Below are 23,890 nucleotides of genomic sequence, written 5' to 3'. Positions count from 1 at the left end.
TAGCCAAAATGATCAGTCCTCGTGTGTAAATCAGAATACTAACAAGCTATTTTCCAAGGTTCGCATACAGATGCCAGCAAAGAATTATCAGAACGGAGAACTGTGCCTGATTTTTCTTTTCCACGGACCACTGAGGTTAATTGCAGCATCCCTCCCATCACTACAAATGAAAGCAGTTCACCTCAGCACAGACTAGAAATTAGAACTGGGATTAACCCAACTCAATATTACATTAGGTGGTACCACATCAAAAGATGCCCACACTTATTAAATTCAATATAATCCCATTAAAGGGATCTGACCACTTCCATGATCAGAGGAGCTCAAAGCCTCAATTTTAAACAAGCTCACAAATTATGGAGTTTCTGATAACAAATTCACATGACAAAAGTCTAAAATAGAGTACCTTGCAACCGTATCACATTCTACTTAAAAGTCACCTGCTTTTGTCAAGCAAGTGGCCTAATGGAGTACAAAATATAGTAGAGAGACATTATTGATTTTGAGGAGTTAAGTTTATGAAGAACAGCGGTGTGAATTTGGGCTCATTAGCAGCCATTTGTTAGGATAATTGAATGCTCTTGGAGCACCAAAATAGTGTCCATGGTGTACCACACATTTCTGGGGAGAATTGCACCGACTGCTGTAATGATGTCAGTGTTGCCAGTGCGGCACGATGACACAGTGGCTAGCACTCCTGCCTCACAGCACCAGGATCCAGGTTCAATTCCAGCCTCGGGTGACTGTGTGGAGTTCGCGCACACACTCTGTGACTGCGTGGGTTTTCTCCAGGTGCTCCAGGGTTTCCTCTCAGTCCAAAGATGTGTGGGTTAGGTTGATTGGCCATGCTAAATTGCCCCTTAGTGTCCCAAGATGTGTAGTTTAGGGGGATTAGCAGGGTAAAAACGTTCAGTTATGGGGATAGGGACTGGATTGGATTGTTGTCAGTGCAGGCTCGATGGGTCGAATGGCCTCCTTCTGCATTGCAGGACTCTTTCTTAGCCTTGTACTGTTGAAACAGGAAGAAATCCTACCACCCTTCCCCATGCAGTGATATTTGTTAGGAACAGGAGTCGGTCATTTAGCACCTTGGGTGTCTTCCACCATTCAATGAGATCATGGCTGATGTGCGACACAACTCCATGTACATACCTTTGCCTCAGACTGCTTAATATCTTTGGCTAATAAAAGTCCATCAATCTCCACTTCAAAATTAATCTAGATTCTATTGCCTTTTGCAGGAAAGAGTTCCAAACTTCTACGATAAAAGTAAAATACTGTGGATGTTGGAATCTGATGAAGGGTCATCCTGACTCAAAACATTGGCTCTATTCTCTCTCAGGCCTGCTGAGCTTTTCTACCATTTTCTATTTCTGTTCCAAACTTCTACCACCCTTTGCGTAAAGATGTCTTTCTTAATTTTACACCCAAGGTCTTAGAATACATTTTCACCTAAATTCCCAGTCCAAGATCGCCCAACAATTAGAGATAGCTTCTCCCAATCTACCTTTATACCCCGAATACACCAATCATTCTTTAACATTCTAAATTCCAGGAATACTGCCCGATTTTGTTTAATTTTTCTTTCAAGTTCAACCTCAAAGTTCTAAGTACAATTCTCGAAACTCTGCATTTCTTCCAAGGCCAATATATCCTTCCTAAAGTGTAGTGTCCAGAACTGCCCACAGTAATCCAGGTGGATCTAACCAGGGCTTGGTATAGCTCAAAAATGACTTGTATCTTGAGTCCTCTAGATACAAAGGTCAGCATTCCATTGGTCTTCATGATATTTTAATGATCTGTGCACCAGGCCTCAAATCTCTTTCAAAGTCTGCTGTTTCAAGCTTTTCAACGTTTCAAAAGTACCCTGTTCTATATTTTTTAGGTCAAAAGTGTGTCAAATGACCTCACATTTGCCTGCACTGAAGTTCATTTGCTAGTTTGCCCATTCACCTAATCCATCGATATTTCTTTGTAATTTTACACTTCCATCGACATTTCTTATTATACTTTGCGTCATCGGCAAAATTTGGTTATGTGGATTTTGACTCCATTATCTAAGTTAACAATCAAGGCTCCAATAGAGATCCCTGTGGGACACCATTAGTTGCATTGTCAATTAGAATGTCAACCTAGTATCCTTATTATCTCTCTCCTCCTGCTCAGCCAATTTTCTAACCAGGTCAATAAGTTTTCTTCAATTGTATGAGCTTCAGTTTTGGTGAACAATCTCTTGTGAAAGAATTTATCACGCGCCTTCTGGAATACTACTTGAACAATATTCATAGGCATTCCCCGGCCCACCAGTTTGGTCACATCTTCATAAAATTCCAATTAGATTCATCAGGCATGTTGTTACCTTTACAATTTCGTACTGGTCGATTTCTTCTGGCTGTTTCTACAATTCCACAGGTGTTTTGTAGCTTTCGATGATATACTTTTACAACTTGAAACAATGTGCAGGCCCTGAAGGGTTTTTTATTAAACTACAAGTACAATCTATTTGCTCCCAAAGATGGTGCAGCAGCAGGCATTCCACTTGAAATGACTTGGAGAATAAGGAGAGGCTATGCAGAGCAGGGTATCCTGCCAGAGGTGCAAAGAGGGAAGAGAGAATGGCTCTCAGCAGGCGATCATATCAGCCCAGTGAGTTTAAAGAGCAATTCTCCTATCTGAACCCAAATAAAGAAAAATGTGCAAGTGGTTTATATTTCAATATGGACATCTGCATTGCAATCTGTCATCTGCTGCAGTCATAACTGCACGTCAGAGCAATGTAAACCCATTCTCTGGGGTTTTCAAGGTGACTGTAGCTACTGACTTTTATAATTCTTGCCCTTTTCAAGCAATAATCGGAAATATTTTGACATTTTGTAAGGGATGTGGGTTAACTATATTTTATTCTTTTTTGCCAGAGAGCAGCTGGCAGAGTGAGCAGTGACTTTGGTTGGATTGTAAGCTTCCCCAGGGTTCAGGGAGGCACTTACTGCATCCACACCACTTTGTCAGCAGCACATGTCAATTCTGTCCACACGTGACCCATTAAAAAAGAGAGATTCTACTTCAACATTCAACGTGCGTGTACATGTAGTGAATCAGACAGGTCAGTATCAGTACCTTGGCAGCAGTAATAATGCCTGTCTGTGGCTGTCCTCTGTGCCAGCTGTATTTCAGCCAACACAATAACATACTTATATTGTGCCTTTAACATAATGAAGCATCCCATGGCACTTCATGGTATAATTGAAAAACAATGCAAGATACCAAGCTACATAAGGAGATAGAAGGTCAGAATTCTAAAAGCTTGGTTAAAAGGTTTTAAGAGTGTCTTAAAGGAGAAAGTAAGCCACCAAGGTTGAGAGGAGAGAATTCTAGAGCTTGGGGCTGAAGCAACTGAAGGCATAGTCATCAGTGGTGGAGAAATGACAATTCGGAGTGCACAAACTGCCAGAATTAGAGGGGTGCAGATATCTTCGAGAGTCGTGGGGCTAGAAGAGATTATGACAATAGGGAGGAGCAGGCTATGGAGGGATTTGAAAACAAGGATCAAAATTTTCAAATCAAGACTTTGTTTGGCCTGGAAGCCAATGTAGGTCAGTGAGCACATAGGGGAAAGGGACTGGCTGCAGATTAAGACATGGACAACAAAGCTTTGGATGACCTCAGGTTTCCAAAGGGAATGTGTTGGAATAAATCGAGTCTAGAGGTAAGAAAAGGTATGAACGAAGGTTTCAGAAACATATGAACTGAGACGGGGCAAACTCGGACGATGTTACAGAGATAGAAATATGCAGTGTTCGTTATATCACAAATAGGAGGTTGGAAGCTCATTTCAGGATTTAATGTGACACCAAGGTTGTGAACAGACTGGCTGAAATTAAGGGTGTGGAGATGCCGGCGTTGGACTGGGGTAAACACAGTAATAAGTTTAACAACACCAGGTTAAAGTTCAACAGGTTTATTTGGTAGCAAAAGCCACACAAGCTTTGGCTTTTGCTACCAAATAAACCTGTTGGACTTTAACCTGGTGTTGTTAAACTTCTCACTCACTTTATAGGGTGCAGAGATCGTGCATCCTGTCCTAAAGTTGCTGATTGTGTTCACAACAGGAGGGAATAGAGTTCCACTCCTGTGGGTAAATGCACCTTACTCATTTTGTTCTAGTGTAGGAAGCAGCATTTTCAAAAAAGAAAATTGCAGCATGTTCGATCTCACCACTGAAATAAATAAATGATTAAACATTAAGCCAAATTAACCCTTCAAATGGTGTGGCTTTTGCTACCAAATAAACCTGTTGGACTTTAACCTGGTGTTGTTAAACTTCTTACTGTGAAATTAAGGGAACAGGATGGAGTTGCTAGCTAGGGAAAGGGGTTTGGAGTGGGAACCTCAAACAATATTTAAGTGGGTGAAATGACTGTCATTCAGTATTGGATGTTGGATAACCCGTCTGATAATTTGGTAATAGTGGAGAAGTCAAGAGAGGTAGTGGTGAGGATGTAATCAGCATACAAGTAAAAACTAATGCTGTGTCTTCGGATGGTGCTGCCGAGGAGCAGCATGTAAGTGAGAAATCACAGAATCCCTACAGTGCAGGAGGCAGCCATTCGGCCCATTGAGCCTGCACCTATGACAAATCCCACCCAAGTCCTATCCTCTTAACCCCATGTATTTACCCTGCTAGTCCCCCTGACACTAAGGGGGAATTTAGCATGGTCAATCAACAAAACCAGTAGATCTTTGGACTATGGGAGGAAACCGGAGCACCCGGAGGAAACCCACGCAGACACAGGGAGAAAGCGCAAACTCCAGTCACCCAAGGCTGGAATTGAACCTGGATCTCTGGCGCTGTGTGGCAGCAGTGCTAACAGCTGTGCCACCATGCCATCTAGGATGTGATGGATGCAGCAGAACAGTGCAAGAGCAAGAAGAGAAGCCATTGTAAGCAACTTTTTTAAATGATTACATGGATAGGAATGGAACTATGGAAGAGCAGCCCCACCTGGAGGCTTTGGAGGAGGATGGTGTGGTCAACTGTGCAAAAGGCTGCACACAGGTCAAGGAGAATGAGGGGGGAAAGTTTACCTTCGTCACAGAATGCCATTTGTGCCTTAGATTTCAATACTCAGGCTGGGGCAGAAACATGGGGGGGCAATCCTCCTAAAAAAGTTCTAAGTTCTGAATTCGCGGGAAATCTGGGGTAAATCACAATTGTTTTTTCAGTGGGTGTTCAGACTCTAATCTCCCACTCTGCAATGCAGAGGTCACAATGGCGAATCTCATTAAAAGCTCAGCGGGTGAGGCCTAGTCACAGCGGAGACAGACAGTTCCAGGTCTCTGTGCATGTGCAGTGGCTCCAAACTGTCAGCCTGCAGTTTGCTGGTCAGCTCAAATCACTGGCCAGCCTGGGACTCCCAGAATGATGCCTCTCCAGCCCCCCCAATGACCCGACCGCAGCCCCCACGACCATTCCCAGGCTAACCCTGACCCCCCTCCTATGCTGGAGTGCCCCAATCCACCACCCCCCCCCCCACCGGAGGCAGACCACCCCCCCCCCCCCCCCGCCCACCGGAGGCAGACCACCACCCCCCTTGCTCCAGCCCACCCCAAATGCTGGCCTCGAGGGAGTCCTGACCGATCTCATGCAGAGTGGCAGCAACGGGACCCCCCCACCCCAATTGCTCGCTTTGCACTGCCCGATACCTGGTGCCTCCTGGGGACAAGGAGCTCCCTGGGCATGGGCACTTTTCCCCTTGGCCAGGGGCACAGGCTGGCACTGCCAGGTGTCCATGGGGCACCACAACCCCACCCCGCAGGGGGTCCCCGATTGCCCCCACTTCATTCTAGCAGGGTCTCCCGCTAGCTCTCCGCAAGTGGGGAACTCATCTGAACCCCAGTGAAATTGCACTGACGGGGTGGGAGGAGCTAGCAGGCACGGAGACTTCAACCTGCAGCTGCACGGAATCAAGACAGTGGAATCAAAAAAGGTACCCCGTTAGAATTAGTTTGGAGCTCTTGGGGATGCAGGAGATATTTCAGCTTGTAAGCACACCCAGTCTGGTCCAGATTTAGAGAAAAAAAGCCTCTTTATGGAGTCTCTGAGGGCGTGAAGAGCATTTTACCTACGAGAGTTCAGCTGCAATATATATTAGGATATAGTTTCCTATCTGAAATCTCCGGGCCCGCTAATGACATTAAAATAAGATTAATAGATTAAAATGACTTACCTGTTGTTCCCGCTGGTTTTCAGTGTGGTCCTGACCGCGCCAGATATTCGGCACTCGGAGATGTGCCACCTCAGGAACGCATGCGCAAATCCCGTGAATTGACCCGCACGTGATTCTCCCAGCCCACCGTGCTAAAAGATTAGTGCGTCAGGATGGGAGAATCACCCCCATAATTACAAGGATTCAAACATGGAGCTCCAGGAAAGATAGGAATAGATTTAGGAAGTGTTACGAGATCCAAAAACTTACCTTTTTGGGAACGGGGGTCCAGGAACTCCAAGTCACAACTGGGCTCAGGAGTTTCATGCATGCGTCGACTGGGAGCAGACGGTACATGCGCAATCCGGCAGTTAAAGGACTTAGCAATCCTGACAGCAGTGCGCCTGCATGATGAAAAAGAAACAGCACGTAAACCGGATCACGTGAATGGGAGCTGAACCCCATATCGGAGGGGGGGGGCCCTCAGACAGGGGCCAGAGAGAGGGAAAACAATGTGATCCCAAAGGCAGCTCCAATTAGGAAGAGAAAGAGAGAGAGAGAGAGAGGGGAGCAGTGAAAGATGTTCCAAGCAGAAAAAAAGGTTACCATAAGCAGACTAAGTAATGGTGGCTCGGGAGAAGCCCTGATGATCTAAGAAATCACCAGAAGGTCTGTGCTGTGGGCTGTTGGAGTGAAGCTACTCCTTTGGAGCAATAATATTCTGCTTGGCATGGCCAAAGAGCTGAAGTTGTACTTCTGAGTTGGTGCTGAGTTCAGCTCAGGAATCCAGAGGAACAGAGTCTCAGTCGACGAAGATTGAAAGCTAGTGAGGTGGATAGTCATTGAGGCCATCTAGGTTGGAGCAAACTTGAGAGAAAATTACCAGGTGAGAACTTCAAAAGTTGAAGACAGAAATTCCTTGAGACAGAGACAAGAACTTCAAGAGATTAGTTGACTCACTGCGTTACTGATGTCTGGGTGAACTATTGAGAAATTGGTGGAATTTGTCTTGGTTGCCGTTTATTATGGTGTGTTTGACCACAGTTCACCTGTTAGTTCATATGTATCTCATATTAACACTAAATGTTAGAGTATTAGATATTGCAAATTGTTTTACTTTTGTCTTTGTTTATTCAAAGCCTGCAGAATCTTGTGGCTTTATTCCCTTAGCAAGAGTCTTGAATCTCAAACTTAATCTACTTTAAACTAAAACTTACTGGTCCCTAACAATGTCATATGAAGAGTTTGGGGGTCTGGCTTGACCCTGGCACTGAGCTCCAAGGCTATCTGCTCCCACTGCCTTTTGACCATGCATCTGGAGGGCATCCTTCTCCACTGCAGATCTCCTCATCTTCCCACCACGACTTCTAGTTCAGCATCCAAATATCTTGGAGCCCACTCTCTCCCCTGTTGCAGCACTGCTCACTATCCCAAATTAAATCCTCTTCAACAAGACTCCCAGCACCAGTTCCAGCTACCTCCTTTTTAAGAGGTTTAAGCGAGCTTTAAGCAGTGCTGACTAGCTTAAAGTGGTGTTGTTGCACCAAGCCAATAAACAGCACGAGAGAAACTGTTCAAATCGTCAGGCAACACAAGGTTGGTTTGGTGCCTGCATTGCAACCAACAGGCACAACTTAATCAAGATGCCTGCCCCCTTTTTTAATGAGGGTTGCTACTATCCTAATGCCAGATAAACATTTGTCAAAGTGCAATGGAAACATTCATTGTTAACATTAAAGATTTATTGAGTCCAGAATTCATTAGCTGGATATAAACATACATGTCCTTGAAGGGATCCATCTTCTCCAATGAGCTACCCAAACTTTGTTCATAAGGTGAAATGTGATCATATTTTCAAGCCATAGAGAATCTTTGAAAATGACAGAAGTATGTCAGATCTGATGTTGGTCATGACTATGACTCAAGTCTTTACTAGAACTCATTCAAAACAGGAGTGGATGCAGAAGACAAGAACTGCAAATGCGGTTTATGGCAGGTGATCTTAAAAGGTGATCGGCCGAAGTAAGCAGTTTCTGATAATTTAAATAATATGGAAGAAATGTTAGCTTTTTAATTACTGAACAAAATGCAAGTAGTAGTATTTTTGTTTTGTGTTATTGCATCATGTTCCATAAGACTGGACATCCAGCCTTTATATGGAAAGTAGTTAAAGTTAATTAAATTGTGTGTGTCAAGGAAATTTCTGTCTCAAAGATATATTGGGGTAATTCAAACTAAGGTTAGTATTGCAACACTGGAGTCATATTCCAAACTTATCAATTCAGCATATCTGATTTGTGCTGGCAATAGTACTTCAACTGAGTTGTTCACTTCAATCCCATTTCACATTTACATTTTTCAACATATTTTCCCACAAATGCTTGTACAATTCAATTTTTAATAGTGTTATAGCCTCTATTTCAATAGTTACCTGTGGTAAAACATTTCACATTCTAATTATTCTCTTGAAGTAACAAAACACAAAGATTGGAGCAGACTATGCAACCCTTCGAGCCCAATCAACCATTCATGCAATTACAGCTTAGTGTTCAACTGCACTTTCTCACCTACTGCCGATACCCATTGATTCCCCGAGAAACCAAGCAGTTGTCCAGCACAGCCTTAAGTATAATCAATGATGGAGCTTCCACTACCCTTTCGGGTAGAGAATTCTAAAGATTCAAAATTCTGCGGGTGGAATTTTCCCGTCCCGCCTGCCACAGGAATCATAGCAGGCGGGGACAGACCATGTAAAGGTCCATTGACCTTGGGCGGGTATTTCCGGCCTTGGGGTGAGCACAGCCAGAAAATCCCACCCTGAGTCAACTAATTATTTTCTCATCTCAGTCCTAAATGATGAATCTCTTGTCCTAAGGATATACCGCCCTCCCCCCAACCATGTTTTAGATTCACAGCCAGCAGAAGCAACCTCTGTCTACCCTGTCAAGCCCCTCCAGAATCTTGTATGTTTCAAGGAGATCACCTTTCATTCTTTTAAATTCCAGTGAATTTAAGCCAAATTGATTCAGCCTCCCATCATAGATCACTACTCACATCCCAGGGACCAACCTAGTGAACCTTCACTGTACAACTTGATTGCAAATATGTCCTTCCTTAAATATGGAGATCAGAATTTCACACAGTACTTCAGATGTGAGCTCATCAAAGCCCTGTAACAATTGTAGCAAGACTTCCTCTCTCTTGTACTCCAAAGCCTTTGCAATGAAGGCCAACATGCAATTTGCTTTCCTAATTATTTTCTGTACCTCCATGCTAAATTTCTGAGTTCCTTGTATGAGCACACACCCCAAGACTTTTGAATGGACTTGCCTTGCATTAAGTTGATCTTTCTCTACACCCTACACTACATTCTGTACTCTCTCTCATTTCCTTCTCTATGAACGGTATGTTTTGTCTGCATAGCACGCAAGAAACACTACTTTTCACTGTATGTTAATACGTGACAATATTAAATCAAATCAAACTCAAAGCCTCTGAGCATCAACATTTACAAGTTACATGGCTTTTTAAAAAATATTTTCTATTTTTACAACCAAAAAGTGAATAACCTCACTCTTCCCCAGATTATACGCTGTCACTTTGATGCTCACTCAATGTTGTAAATGCTGTGGGGAGGCGGTAGCCTAGTGGTATTATCGCTAGACTATTAATCCAGAAACTCAGCTGATGTTCTGGGGACCCAGGTTCGAATCCCGCAGCGGTAGATGGTGGAATTTAAATTCAATAAAAAATTGAATTAAGGATCCACTGGTGACCATGAAATCATTGTCGATTGTTGGAAAACCCCATCTGGTTCACTAATGTCCTTTAGGGAAGGAAATCTACCATCCTTACCTGGTCTGGCCTACATGTGGCTCCAGACCAACAGCAATGTGGTTGACTCTCAATTTCCTTTGGGCAACTAGAGATGGGCAATAAATGCTGGGCAGCCAGCGACACCCATGTCCCACAAATGAATAAAATTGCATGCATGCTCTAATAGCGATTAAGTGCAGTTGATACTATTACATCTACTGGCTCTCCTTTGTCTACTCTACTAGTTACATCCTCAAAAAGACTTGTCAAACACAATTTCCCTTTCATAAAACCAGGTTGGCTCTGTCTGATCATACTATGATTTCTAAGTGCATTACTAAGACTTCTTTAATAAATTCTAGACCATCAGGAGCTGGCGATGTCAGATCTTAGTCCCAATTAGTTTTTTGTGGTATCAAAATGAATAATGTTTGTGTTTGTGGCTTATTCCTCGATAACCATACTTGGTCGATTCATTCAAATATTTATCACTTCAGAAGTTTTCCCCGGTTCTAAATTAACTACTCACTAATTTCCATTTATGCATTCTGATAATTCTTTGTTGTACTTTGAAGTAAAAATTAGTGCTTAACTCATTTATGTTATTTACCATTTTATATATGTTACAATGAGCATCCCCTCTCCTTCAGTTAAGGTCAGGTCTGTGACTCTTTTCTGTATCTTTCTCACATAAATGCATCATTATTGTAGCACAGTGGTATGGTCTAACAATGCTCCACAAGTTTGAAATATTGGATACTAGCATGCACACCAATTACTTTTCTTTTAACAATGTATATTTCAAATAAATATACTGTGCATACAATTTTGAAACAGAGCAGTGTGACTTCTCTCAAAATTTGTTTCCAACTATATACATAAAATAGCTCAACCGGATCCCCATTTCCAACATCGACAACTTCCCCCCCCTTAACCTAGAGTGCTTCTCCTTCTGATATCGTTTACTCCTTCTTAGCACCTCCCTGCCTTTCCCTCCTGCATGGAGGATGTAGTGTGTTTCTTATATTATCAGCTCTTTCATTGTACTGGCCACCATATTGGTCCAGGCAACTCACCAATTTAAAGTCAAATAGTTACCATGGAATGAATTAGTCTATAAAAGCTGATGAAGAATCAAGAATAGAGATTTCTGAGCCATTTTGAGTTTTATTGAAGTAATCATGAACGGTGCGAATGCAGAAAATAACTGGATTTATTCTGACATCTATTTAAATCTATCACAGTATTTTTTTTAAGGGAAAGCTCTCTTGACATAAAAGATCATTTAAAATGCCCACATATACGCCCTGCATTAGAAGGTGAAATGTACATTATATACACAATATTTTTCTGAAGCTAGTAAACAAGTTTGCCTAAAGCGGTGTGGTATATGGAATACGTTGATACATTATAGTTTGTCACAAGAGATAGGAGTAGACCATATGGCCTGTTGCTCCATTCAATATGATCATGACTGATTGGGCTCCAGCTCAATTTCCCTGCCCATTCCTATATCCCTTGATAACCCAAGACAGCAAAAATCTGTCTATCCTAGTCTTAAATGTATTTAACAATGGAGAATCCATAACACTCTTGGGAGAATTCCAAAGGTTCACCACCCTTTGAGTGGAGTAGTTTCCCCTCCTCTCAATCCCTTATCCAGAGACTGTGCCCCATGTTTTAGATTTCCCAGTGGAAACAATCTCTCTGTGTACCCCATCAAGCCCCTTCCTAATCTTATACATTCCAATGAGATTGATCTGGACAAATTGGGAGTGGACAGATCAATGGCAGATGCAGTATAATTTGGATTGTGAGGTTATTCACTTTGGAAGCAAAAACAAGGCAGATGACTACCTGAATGGCTGTAAATTGGGAGAGGGGAGTGTGCAGCGGGATCTGGGTGTCCTTGCGCACCAGTCACTGAAGGTAAGCATGCAGGTGCAGCAGGCAGTAAAGGCGGCAAATGGCATGTTGGTCTTCATTGCGAGAGGTTGAGTGCAGGAGCAGGGATGTGTTGTTGTAATTATACAGGTGAGGCCACACTAAGAGTAGTGTGTGCAGTTTTGGTCTCCTTCTCTGAGGAAGGATGGTCTTGCTCTCAAGGGAGTTTACCAGGCTGATTCCGGGGATGGTGGGACCGATGCATGAGGAGAGATTGACTACGTTAGGACTGTTTTCGCTGGAGTTCAGATGAATGAGGGGGGGGAATCTCATAGAGACTTATAAAATTCTAACCGGACTAGACAGGGTAGATGCAGGGAGGATATTCCCAATGGTGGGAGATTCCAGAACCAGGGGTGACAGTCTGAGGATTCAGGGTAGACCATTACGACGGAGGTGAGGAGACATTTCTTCACCCAAAGAGTGGTGAGCCTATGGAATTCATTACCACAGGAAGTAGTTGATTCCAAAGCACTGAATATATTCAAGAGGCGGCTAGATATAGCACTTGGGGTGAACAAGATCAAAGGTTATGGGGAGAAAGCAGGATTAGGCTATTGAGTTGGATGATCAGCCATGATCATAATGAATGGCGGAGCAGGCTCAAAGGCCCAATAGCGGCCTCCTATCTTCTATGTTTCTATGAGATTGCCTCTCATTCTTCTAAACTCCAGAGAAAATATACCCAATTCACTCAGCCTCTCATCATTGGATAGCCCCCTCATTCCAGGGGCCTCAGATAGCCTGTAGTTTTCTCCCAGATCATCAACAACTAAAACTGCTTAGAGATCAGACGCCAGCAGGCTTAGTGCAATCCGGTGCAACTCCAACTTGCTCTCAGTCATTGTGAGGAAAAATGGTCTGATTTACATTTACTGTTTCTTTTCAACATTTCAGTTTTGTTTCAACAATCTAGTTAGTAATTGGCTTGTTCATTGTTACACTGAGATCAATTGTCGGCAAATTATATATTATAACTGAAGGATGGACAAGAAAATAAATAAATAATTCATGTTGAAATGTATTTTAATACAAAGATAATCTTATCACTATATATTTCCAACATGAAAGAGTTGTTTTTATTCTAGAAAACTATTACTGCATTAGTGATGCGCATCAACTCGGTACAGATTGGAGTGGATCTGTAGGAGCAATGAAACAATGCAATTATTTAGCTAACATGGTCTGATGCTGTTAGATCTTTCCTACCTAAAGTAGAGAGCTGTTTACTCCATGTGGTAGAGTCCCAGCGAAACTGAATCTTGGAAGGACCCAAATCTACATTGCACTGTGTTTCCAGCAAACGCCGCATCTGAAATAGGATCTATATAACAGAATATTAACATTGTTATTACATACCAGCCAAATATTCTCTCTGAACTAATAAATACTGGATACTCTTAATTTAATTTAACACAATTCATGGGAGTTTGTCTTCGATACAGATTCACCACTTTTGACTTTGCCAGCATCAATATACCCTTACCAGTTCCTTGCTGAATAAGAATGGGATATCATTCTTCTTGGCGACTGCCCAATTAATGAAGTTCAATACATGTTCCAAATGCTTGCACAAATCCATTACTGCTTGAAGTTGGTGCTCCAGTTTATGCTTTCGTTCATTTGTTATTCTCTGTGTGATCAAAGGAATAATTATCACTAAAAGCCCTTTCATCACACCAGAAACATAGAATAGACTCAATTACTCATTTCCAATGTGATATTACTCTGTCTAGGTTTTTATTTGTGGAAGTTCTCAGCCACTAGATAGGTATGGGCATACATACTTGACCAAATTCACTTATCCCACATTTCCAGTGGGGAGTTGCAATCAAGGAAATGCAGATTAGAGAATCCGATGAAGTGTTGCAGAGTCCTGTCTGAAGCCTGAATTCTTGTGTTTAAGTTTATTTATTAGTCACAAGTAGGCTTACATTTACACTGCAATGAAGTAACTAAAATTCCCCTCGTCGCCACACTCCGGCACCTGTTCAGGTACAGTGAGGGAGAATTTAGCATGGCCAATGCACCTAACCCGCACGTCTTTGGACTGTGGGAGGAAATCTGAGCACCCCAGAGGAAACCCACACAGACACGGGGGGAACATGCAAACTTCACACAGTGACCCAAGCCGGGAATCGAACCCGGGTCCCTGGCTCTCCATCAGATAAAAGGGATGATACTCAACAATCTGTGACCAAGAATGGTATCAGTGAATTTACATTAGAGCCTGTGCTCTCGAATTCCAGCTACAAGCTGGACATCCAAAGGGGTTAATCATTTGAACAAAACATTCAAGGCTGGATAGGCTTGAGTGATTGTGATTTTGTAGCATGTTTCTCTGTTATAGCTATTCAGTCAACTACGGGTCGACACATAGGGGAACAATAAGACTGAAGGCTTACAGTGGTTTATCACCAGTTTTGGTATTCTATGTAAGGCACTGTATTCTGTTCTGATGAAATGACAGCATTTTGACAAAAGGCTCTGTGGGGACAGGGAGATAGTGCCCTGGTACAGTGGTCAGTCATGTTAGAATATCCTGGTTTGCCTGCATCAGCTGCTACTACGGAGGATGCTGAATATATTGGTCATCTCCCCAATACTCTTTTCCAGGATCAATTCTTTGGCTAGCAATGGACAAGGGTGTGTGGGCTAGGAAATGAGAGTCAGTGTGTTGGAGCATTGCCACTCAGCCAGAGGCTTTTGGGCTGGAAAATCTCTGTACAGGAGCAGGTTGCACCATCAAAATCAGATGGTCTCCTTGGCCTGGAGCTTTTTGATAGTAGAGAGAAAGCAGGTTTAGCCAAGTGTCTGTTGATGGACTGCAAGTGTCCAAGATTGAAGAGCTTCCTTAAACTGTATTTTCCTCATCCATTCCCTCAATACACCAATGATGCTTAGTACAGAAGACAGTCTGGAGGACACAAACATATCACCAACTTTGTACCTGAGCTGGAGTGGGAATACAAAGACCCCAGACATTTCATTTCTATCTTTATCGTCTTTGGCTATGATGTTGGCACTGCACTGTAGTGACATGGCTTGTTATATTGCTATGCATTTTCCATCCTTCTTGTTGGTTATACATAAGCAACTGTCCCCACAATTAATTTCCACAAGGACAATAAAGTGTATTGAATTGAATTCAGCCCATCAAGGGCATCCTGCGTCCATATCAACTTGGAGCCCATTCAAGAATTTTCTGTTCAGAGAGGAGGGGGCTGATACCTTCAAGCTTAATGTAAAATTAATCTTCCCAATTCATAAACACTTATCTTCGAAGTTAGAATTAGAACTGACAATAGAACAGTGGAACAAGGATACTTTATCCCCTTGGAGTGCACAGCAGAATTCAAGCACGTGATGTTCTAAATGTCCATTTAGGGGGAGACAGTAGTATAGTGGTAATGTTACTGGACTAATGATCCAGAACCCTAGGACAATGCTCTGGTGATACACGTTCAAAGCCCACCATGGCAGCTGGTGGAATTTGAATTGAATTAATAAATCTGGAACATAAAAGTAGTCTCAGTAAAGGTGACCGTGAAATCATCAATTGTCGTAAAGACCCATCTGAATCACCAATTCCCTTGAGGAAAGGGAATCTGCCATCCTTATCTGCTATGACCTACATGTGACTTTACTTGTACTGCCCTCTCAAATGGCCTAGCAAGCACTTAAGGGCAATTGGGGAATGGACAACAAATGCTGACCTTGTCAGCGATGCCCATATCTCATGAAATATTGTTTTTTAAAAAACAATGATGGAAACTGTGCCATCAGCACTGGATACAGAGCAAAAAAACTTTTGCTCCCAAGGGAAGAAACGTCAGAATGCAAGTCATCCCCAGCCTTGCATACCTCCAACCTTGCATTTAAAAGAAACATTGTCAGATGTGTTGCAGCAGATTGCCTATCAACCAGTTTAAGAAATGATTTCTGGCCCTGGGAGAATTAACAAACTATATACAAAACAATCACATTTAAAAAAATACTTTAAAAACTCCTCAGAGACATCATTTTATTTAGTTTTACAGACAATGGAGCTGTTTAGCTGATATCTCGGTTCTAATGTGTGGCAGGAAGCCCAATTGAATGGTGATGCGATTCAGCTGAATGCTCACTTGACACATGTACTGAAAATTGCTTCATCAAAACAACCAAAGTGAAACTACAACAAGAAAAGAATCAAGACCACTATGACATTCACTGTATAACCATTATTATTACTTGGCTATTACAGAAATAATTTACATGGCTGTATCTGATGTGCAATGCTGTCAGAACATCTCTTGAAAGGCTTTTCCTTTCCAAAGCAGATTCAAACCCAGCAAGTACCAATGACTGCAGCCTTGTACTTGTGCTGCAATTGAGCTTCTTGAAATGGCTGTAAACATGCAATTACTTTAGGTGGGTCACAGTAGGTCTCACCTCCAGCTGGTCCATGAGAACATTCACTCGTTTATTTAATTCATTCATCATGACCATTTTTGCCATCTTAATCTGATTTTCAATCTTTGTCCGCATTTGTTTTACTTCATTTAACCTGCAAGACAGATGTTCTTTTCAGTAAAAATGTATTTGAATAGACATGCACTTGCATTACTTTACTTTGGTCGAAGGGAGTAAATTACAATACTGTCCAATAGTACTAGTATCTGAGAGAGCTTGAGGAGCCAAGGAGAATTTTATCCTAATTCCACGAAAATAAAATACAAACTGGTTATTAAAAATGTCATTGCAACATTAGTGGCAGTAGCATATACCAGCAAGTTGGAATGCGTGGCCTCTTGATCCTTCCAATTTATGCAGACCTCACTTTCAGACTTTGTATCTCCAAGATGTTACAATAAAAATCAAAAATTCATTAATTGAGGAATCACAAGTGGGAGACTACCTGTGAATGGAAAAATAAAATCTCAAATTTTCTCCATTTCCCATCCATCTGAGTGTGTTGATTCCCTCACTGAGGTATGGTGTAACGTACAAACAGTGGGCTAGGAACATAGAAACATTGGCCAGAGTTTTGTGCTCCTGTTCGCAGCAGATGCGAATGGCAACTGGAGCGCAAAATACTAGGCTAAAGATGGAAACTTACGCCAGCAACAATTCTTGTTGTAGTCCCCACCAATGATGCGACATGAATCCTGATGTTCAATGTCGGGAAGCCTATTACAATAAATTTACATCTCATTATCTGGCCTCTATGCCTGATAATCTCCTGTTACATAATCCATTCAGGACAGCATGAGGGAATGCCAACATAAGTTAGAACAGGTCTTCCACAGTGTGCCCTTGGCAAGCAGAACTCTGCAGAGAGGATCAGGCGAGTGTATCACTCAAGGTAGAGAGAGAGAGAGAGAGAGTGGGAAGTACCAGGGTTGGGTGTGCAGGTGTCAGAGGGTGGGGTTTTCTAATTTTTTTGTATTGGAGGTTCATTTAAAAAGATGTCACAATCTTTTAAAACCATGAGCCTGTCTTGCCAGCATTAAGTCATGGGATCGCCCCTTCACTTTTTGTCAACTATCAACCGAACGATACGGTGGGCAAAGCGGCATTGAGGACAGTGGCTCTCCCATATTTTCCTGTCTGCCCATCATTGCTTTCAAAAATGTCTATTAAAACAATTAATCCAGACTGAATATTCAAATTAAACTAACGAAGGGTGAGGAGGAATGTTTATGATTATTTTGAAATACTTAGTATTGCTTTCTTTGCTAAAGTGAGAGCTGGCATGGTGATACTACACATTGGGTCCCCAAAACAGCATCAAGGCGTGGTCCCCTCTGCTTTCCCATTTAGAGAGGAGGAAGTTCCTATTGTCAAAAATTCCATTGAACACCAACCTTTCCTAAAATTATCCAACTCATAAAACATGGATTTCCGGTTTTCAGCTCCTGAAAATCATGGGAGTATTAAGCCCTGCTGATCTTCTTGGAGTGAACAACTAACATTTAGGTACATCTGCTGGACTATAAAGCAAAATAGGGAATAGAGGGAAGATAACTGAATAGAATATATGGTAAATCAAAATGAGTAATGTCACTGCAAGTATCTTGCTTCAAATATCATGAATTTGGCCTTAAACAACATGTGTTGGCACCTTCAGTGCATGAATAGCATAGGATTACATAGGATATACAGCACAGAAAATGCCATTCGTCCCAACTAGTCCATACCAGTAACCATGCCCCCATTGAGCTTCATTTCACGTTCAACTATCAGCATAATCCGCTGTTTCCTTCTCAAACAAAGAACAATACAGCACGGGAACAGGCCCTTCGGCCCTCCAAGCCCGTGCCGCTCCCTGGTCCAAACTAGACCATTCTTTTGTATCCCTCCATTCCCACTCCGTTCATATGGCTATCTAGATAAGTCTTAAACGTTCCCAGTGTGTCCGCCTCCACCACCTTGCCTGGCAGCGTATTCCAGGCCCCCACCACCCTCTGTGTAAAATATGTCCTTCTGATATCTGTGTTAAACCTCCCCCCCTTCACCTTGAACCTATGACCCCTCGTGAACGTCACCACTGACCTGGGGAAAAACTTCCCACCATTCACCCTATCTATGCCTTTCATAATTTTATGCACCTCTATTAAGTCTACCCTCATCCTCCGTCTTTCCAGGGAGAACCCCAGTTTACCCAATCTCTCCTCATAACTAAAGCCCCTCCAGACCAGTCAACATCCTGGTAAACCTCCTCTGTACTCTCTCCAAAGCCTCCACGTCCTTCTGGTAGTGTGGCGACCAGAACTGGACGCAGTATTCCAAATGCGGCCGAACCAACGTTCTATACATCTGCAACATCAGACCCCAACTTTTATACTCTATGCCATATGCCTTCTTCACCACCTTCTCCACCTGTGACGTCACCTTCAAGGATCTGTGGACTTGCACACCCAGGTCCCTCTGCGTATCTACACCCTTTATGGTTCTGCCATTTATCGTATAGCTCCTCCCTACATTATTTCTACCAAAATACATCACTTCGCATTTATCAGGATTGAACTCCATCTGCCATTTCTTTGCCCAAATTTCCAGCCTATCTATATCCTTCTGTAGCTTCTGACAATGCTCCTCACTATCTGCAAGTCCTGCCAATTTTGTGTCATCCGCAAACTTACTGATCACCCCAGTTACACCTTCTTCCAGATCGTTTATATAAAATCACAAACAGCAGAGGTCCCAATACAGAGCCCTGCGGAACACCACTAGTCACAGGCCTCCAGCCGGAAAAAGACCCTTCCACTATCACCCTCTGTCTTCTGTGACCAAGCCAGTTCTCCACCCATCTAGCCACCTCCCCCTTTATCCCATGAGATCCAACCTTTTTCACCAGCCTACCATGAGGGACTTTGTCAAACGCTTTACTAAAGTCCATATAGACGACATCCACGGCCCTTCCCTCGTCAACCATTCTGGTCACTTCTTCAAAAAACTCCACCAGGTTAGTGAGGCATGACCTCCCTCTCACAAAACCATGCTGACTATCGTTAATGAGTTTATTCCTTTCTAAATGCGCATACATCCTATCTCTAAGAATCTTCTCCAACAACTTCCCCACCATGGACGTCAAGCTCACCGGCCTATAATTTCCTGGGTTATCCTTCCTACCCTTCTTAAATAACGGGACCACATTAGCTATCCTCCAATCCTCTGGGACCTCACCTGCGTCCAGTGACGAGACAAAGATTTGCGTCAGAGGCCCAGCGATTTCATCTCTCGTCTCCCTGAGCAGCCTTGGATAGATTCCATCAGGCCCTGGGGATTTGTCAGTCTTTATATTCTCTAACAAACCTAACACTTCCTCCTTTGTAATGGAGATTTTCTCCAACGGTTCAACACTCCCCTCCGAGACACTCCCAGTCAACACATCCCTCTCCTTTGTGAATACCGACGCAAAGTATTCATTTAGGATCTCCCCTACTTCTTTGGGCTCCAAGCATAATTCCCCACTTTTGTCCCCGAGAGGTCCGATTTTTTCCCTGACAACCCTTTTGTTCCTAACGCATGAATAAAATGCCTTGGGATTCTCCTTAATCCTGTCTGCCAAGGACATTTCGTGACCCATTTTTGCCCTTCTAATTCCCCGTTTGAGTTCTTTCCTACTTTCTTTGTACTCCTCCAGAGCTCCCTCTGTTTTTAGCTGCCTGGACCTAACATACGCCTCTTTTTCCTTTTTGACCAGTCCCTCAATTTCCCTGGTTATCCACGGTTCTCGAATCCTACCCTTCCTATCCTTCTTTTTTACAGGCACATGCCTGTCCTGCAGCCCTAACAACTGTTCCTTAAAAGACTCCCACATGCCAGATGTGGATTTACCCTCAAACAGCCTCTCCCAATCAAGAGCTGCCAATTTCTGCCTAATCCCACTAAAGTTAGCCTTCCCCCAATCCAACACCTCATATGTTTCTCCCTCATATGTTTCTCCTTGAATGAATAATCATCACAAATACTCCATGATGTAGAGAATTCTAATTTCTTACCACTCTTTGGATAAATAAATTTGCTCTAAATTCCCCATTTGATTTTTTTTTTAGGGAATATCTTGCCTAGATGCTCCCCCGCCACTCCACCAAGCTAAAATGGAAAGACTCTCTCTAGTTAATCCATGAAAGTTTTTCATAATTTTGAAGAACTCCAAGTCACTTTTAGCCTTCTCTTTTCAAGCAGAAAGAAACTCAATCTGTTCATCATTCCCTGAAAGATATGACCTTGAGCTTCTGGTGTTAATCTTGTAAATCTTTTTTGCACCAGTGCCTCAATATCCTTTTCATGGTATGGTGACCAGATTGTACACAGTAATCCAAGAGTGATATAACCAAGGTTCATTACAAGTTTGGCATAACTTCTCTACTTTTTGAATGCATCCCTCTAGAAATAAACCTGAGTGCTTGGTTTGCTTTTGTTATAGCCTTATTGACATGCAACATAACTTGGCATTTGGTAAAACCAGACCCCTTTGCTCCACAAGTTTCTTAATTTTCAAGTAATCTTATTTTTCTTATTAAAAAAAATAGACTGCAGTACTTTAAGAAGATAGCTCACAACTACCTTCTTAGGGTAACCAGGAATGGACAATAAATATCAGCCTGACCAGTATCACCCACAATCCAAGAATGAATATAAAATTTATTGGAAGAGCAAAAATAGCATTTTCCTGGTGCCCTGACCAGCACCAGAGGCAGCAGCGTAGCACAGTGGTTATCACTGCTGCCTCACAGCGCCTGAGACCTGGGTTCAATTTCAGCCTCAGGTGACTGCCCATGTGAGTGTGCATGTTCTCCCTGTGTCTGTGTGGGTTTTCTCTGGGAGCTGTGGTTTGCTCCCAAAGTACAAAGATGTACTTTGTGTGGGTCGTGGGGGCCTGGAATGTGTTGCCGGGCAAGGTGGTGGAGGCGGACACACTGGGAACGTTTAAGACTTATCTAGACAGCTATATGAACGGAGTGGGAATGGAGGGATACAAAAGAGTGGTCTAGTTTGGACCAGGGAGCGGCACGGGCTAATTGTTCTTTGTTTCTCTTTCCAAGGCTTCATTCTATGATCATCTTGCTGGTGCCAGTACAGAGCGAGACTGCGGATAGTTGGGAACCTGTCTCGGGGGCAGGGAATTCAGATGGTGTTCGTAAAGCAGAAGTGGAAATGAATAGGGTTGGGAAGCATTTTCTGATCAGGGCCAGTGTGATCTCCTGGACTCGTTTCGATCGCCACAGGGGGTTGGAGAGGAATTTCCCAGATTTTTTTTTCCCCATATTGGCCCTGGGGTTTTCAGTCTGGGTTTTCGCCTCTTCCTGGAGATCACATGGTCTGGAATGGGGGGGGGGGGGGTGGGGTGAGTTAATAGGTTGTGATGAACAAAGCATCGTAGCTGTGAGGGACAGCTCGGTGGATAGGATATTAGGATGTAGATAGGTTGGAAAATTGGGCGGGGATCCTGGATTCAGGATTCAATCCTGGACCGGGGAGCGGCGCGGGCTTGGAGGGCCGAAGGGCCTGTTCCTGTGCTGTATTGTTCTTTGTACTAGTTAGGTTGATTAGCCATGTTAATTTGCCTCTTAGTGTGAGGGGGATTAGCAGGGTAAATACGTGGGGTTATCAGGATAGAGCCTGGGTGGGATTGTTGTTGGTGCAGGCTCAATGAGCCGAATGGCCTCCATCTGTACTGTAGGGATTTTATGATTTATCCCTCAACTAATATTACTAAAAACAGACCATTTCCTCATTTATCCGATTGCTGTTTACAACACTTATCCACAGTTGGCTACATTGCAATAACTTCACTTCAGCATACTTTATTGACAATGAAGTGTTTTTGGGATGTGCTAAAGAGAAAAGCATCAAGTAAATGCACTCTTTTGAACAATGAAATGTCTGTGAAGTAACTCTGCAATCACCTTGTACTGATCTCTTTAGCACCGTTTCAATTTTGGTATCGCTAGCATAGCTATGACCATTGTCATTAATTTGAGCACAGGCAAGACATCATGGCACTAAGCTCACAATTCCCATAATAACAGTAAATTGATATCAAAAGTAAAAAGTCCAAACGTAGTCTTCTCATACTGAAACAATCTTACCACTTCCTTTGGTTCTGGGAACTGCATCTCAGGAAAGACATATTAGCTTTGGATGGGTGCAGTGTAGACTCACCAGAATGAGGCTACATTAGTTAAATTATGAGGACAGATTACAGTTTGGCATGAATTCCCTTCAGTATATAAGATGAATGAAGGTCTAATTGTTTAGTTTATTTATTAGTGTCACATGGAGGCTTACATTAACACTGCAACAAAGTTACTGTGAAAATCCCCCAGTTGCCACACTCCGATGCCTATTCTGGCACAGAGGGAGAATTTAGCATTTTAATGCACCTAACCAGCACATCTTTTGGACTGTGGGAGGAAACCCACGCAGACATGGGGAGAACGTGCAAACTCCACACAGTGACCCAAGCCAGAAATTGACTGGCGCTGTGAGGCAGCAGTGCTAACCACTGTGTCACCCTATGATGTGTTTAAAAGATGCGATAGGGTAGGTAGAGAGAAAGGAGGTGTTCAGAACAAGTCTGCATAACTTTACAGTTGGAGCTCTGTTGTTCGAGATTTTGTGTCTCTGTATGCCCTGTTTGAGAGCAGATTTCCACTCCATCTGACGAAGGAGCAGCTAATGGCATTTGCTACCAAATAAACCTGTTGGACTTTAACCTGTTGTTAAAACTCTTACTGTGTTCAAGAGAGATGTCAGGATACACTTCACACAAAAGGGTATTGGAAATAGAGAACATCTTCCCCCAAAAACCTGTTGAAGACCAGTTAATTTAAAACACTCAACTGAGATTGATAGATTTTTTTTGTTTTGTTTTTAACCAAGGCGGGTAAATGAGTTAAATTACAGATTAACCATATCTAATTGAATTGTGGGGAAAGCTCCTGAGATTCCAATGGACTACTCCAGTTACTATGGGGGTGATTCTCCTATCCCACCACGTACGGTTTTTGATGCATCAGGATGGAGAATTGCGCGTCGGCCATTTCATGGGATACGCCCATGCGTTCCCGACACATGCATGTCTCCCAGAGCCAGAGAACAGGCGCAGTCGGGACTGTGCTAGAAACCAGCGGGAAGAGGGATAAGTAATTTAAATCTTTTAAAATGTATCTTAAACCTCATTATCGGGCCCGGCACGGAATTCTCTGGGCCCCGATAGCATCTCTCACCCCGCCAGGAGTATTTCACTCCGGCAGGGTTTAAGAATAGCTCCCCATTTGCGGGGAACTAGTGGGAGACCCCACCGGACTGAAGGGCGGGGGGTGGTGCCCCTGGGCATGGGTACCCTGGCACTGTCCAAGGGGCAAAATGCCCATGCCCAGGGAGCACTTTGGCACCTCCCATCAGGCAGTGCCAAAGGGGTGATCGGT

General features: G+C 43.0%; 1 protein-coding gene across 3 annotated transcripts in view; it reads right to left on the bottom strand.

Annotated features, from left to right (window-relative positions):
- Positions 1–23,890, bottom strand: part of trim66 (tripartite motif containing 66) — a 201,947-nt gene that overhangs the window by 29,365 nt on the left and 148,692 nt on the right. For all 3 annotated transcript variants that reach the window (XM_078220730.1, XM_078220729.1, XM_078220731.1), the window contains 3 exons: positions 16,401–16,515; positions 13,453–13,599; positions 13,176–13,290 (listed from right to left, as the gene is read on the bottom strand). In XM_078220730.1, coding sequence (XP_078076856.1) covers positions 13,176–13,290; positions 13,453–13,599; positions 16,401–16,515 — 377 coding nt within the window. The remainder of the gene's footprint in view (positions 1–13,175; positions 13,291–13,452; positions 13,600–16,400; positions 16,516–23,890) is intronic.

Source organism: Mustelus asterias, chromosome 9 (genome assembly GCF_964213995.1).
Source record: "Mustelus asterias chromosome 9, sMusAst1.hap1.1, whole genome shotgun sequence".
In the NCBI taxonomy this organism is placed as follows: Eukaryota; Metazoa; Chordata; class Chondrichthyes; order Carcharhiniformes; family Triakidae; genus Mustelus; species Mustelus asterias.
Note: the sequence above shows the minus strand (reverse complement) of the source record. Positions and strands in the feature narration are given on the sequence as shown.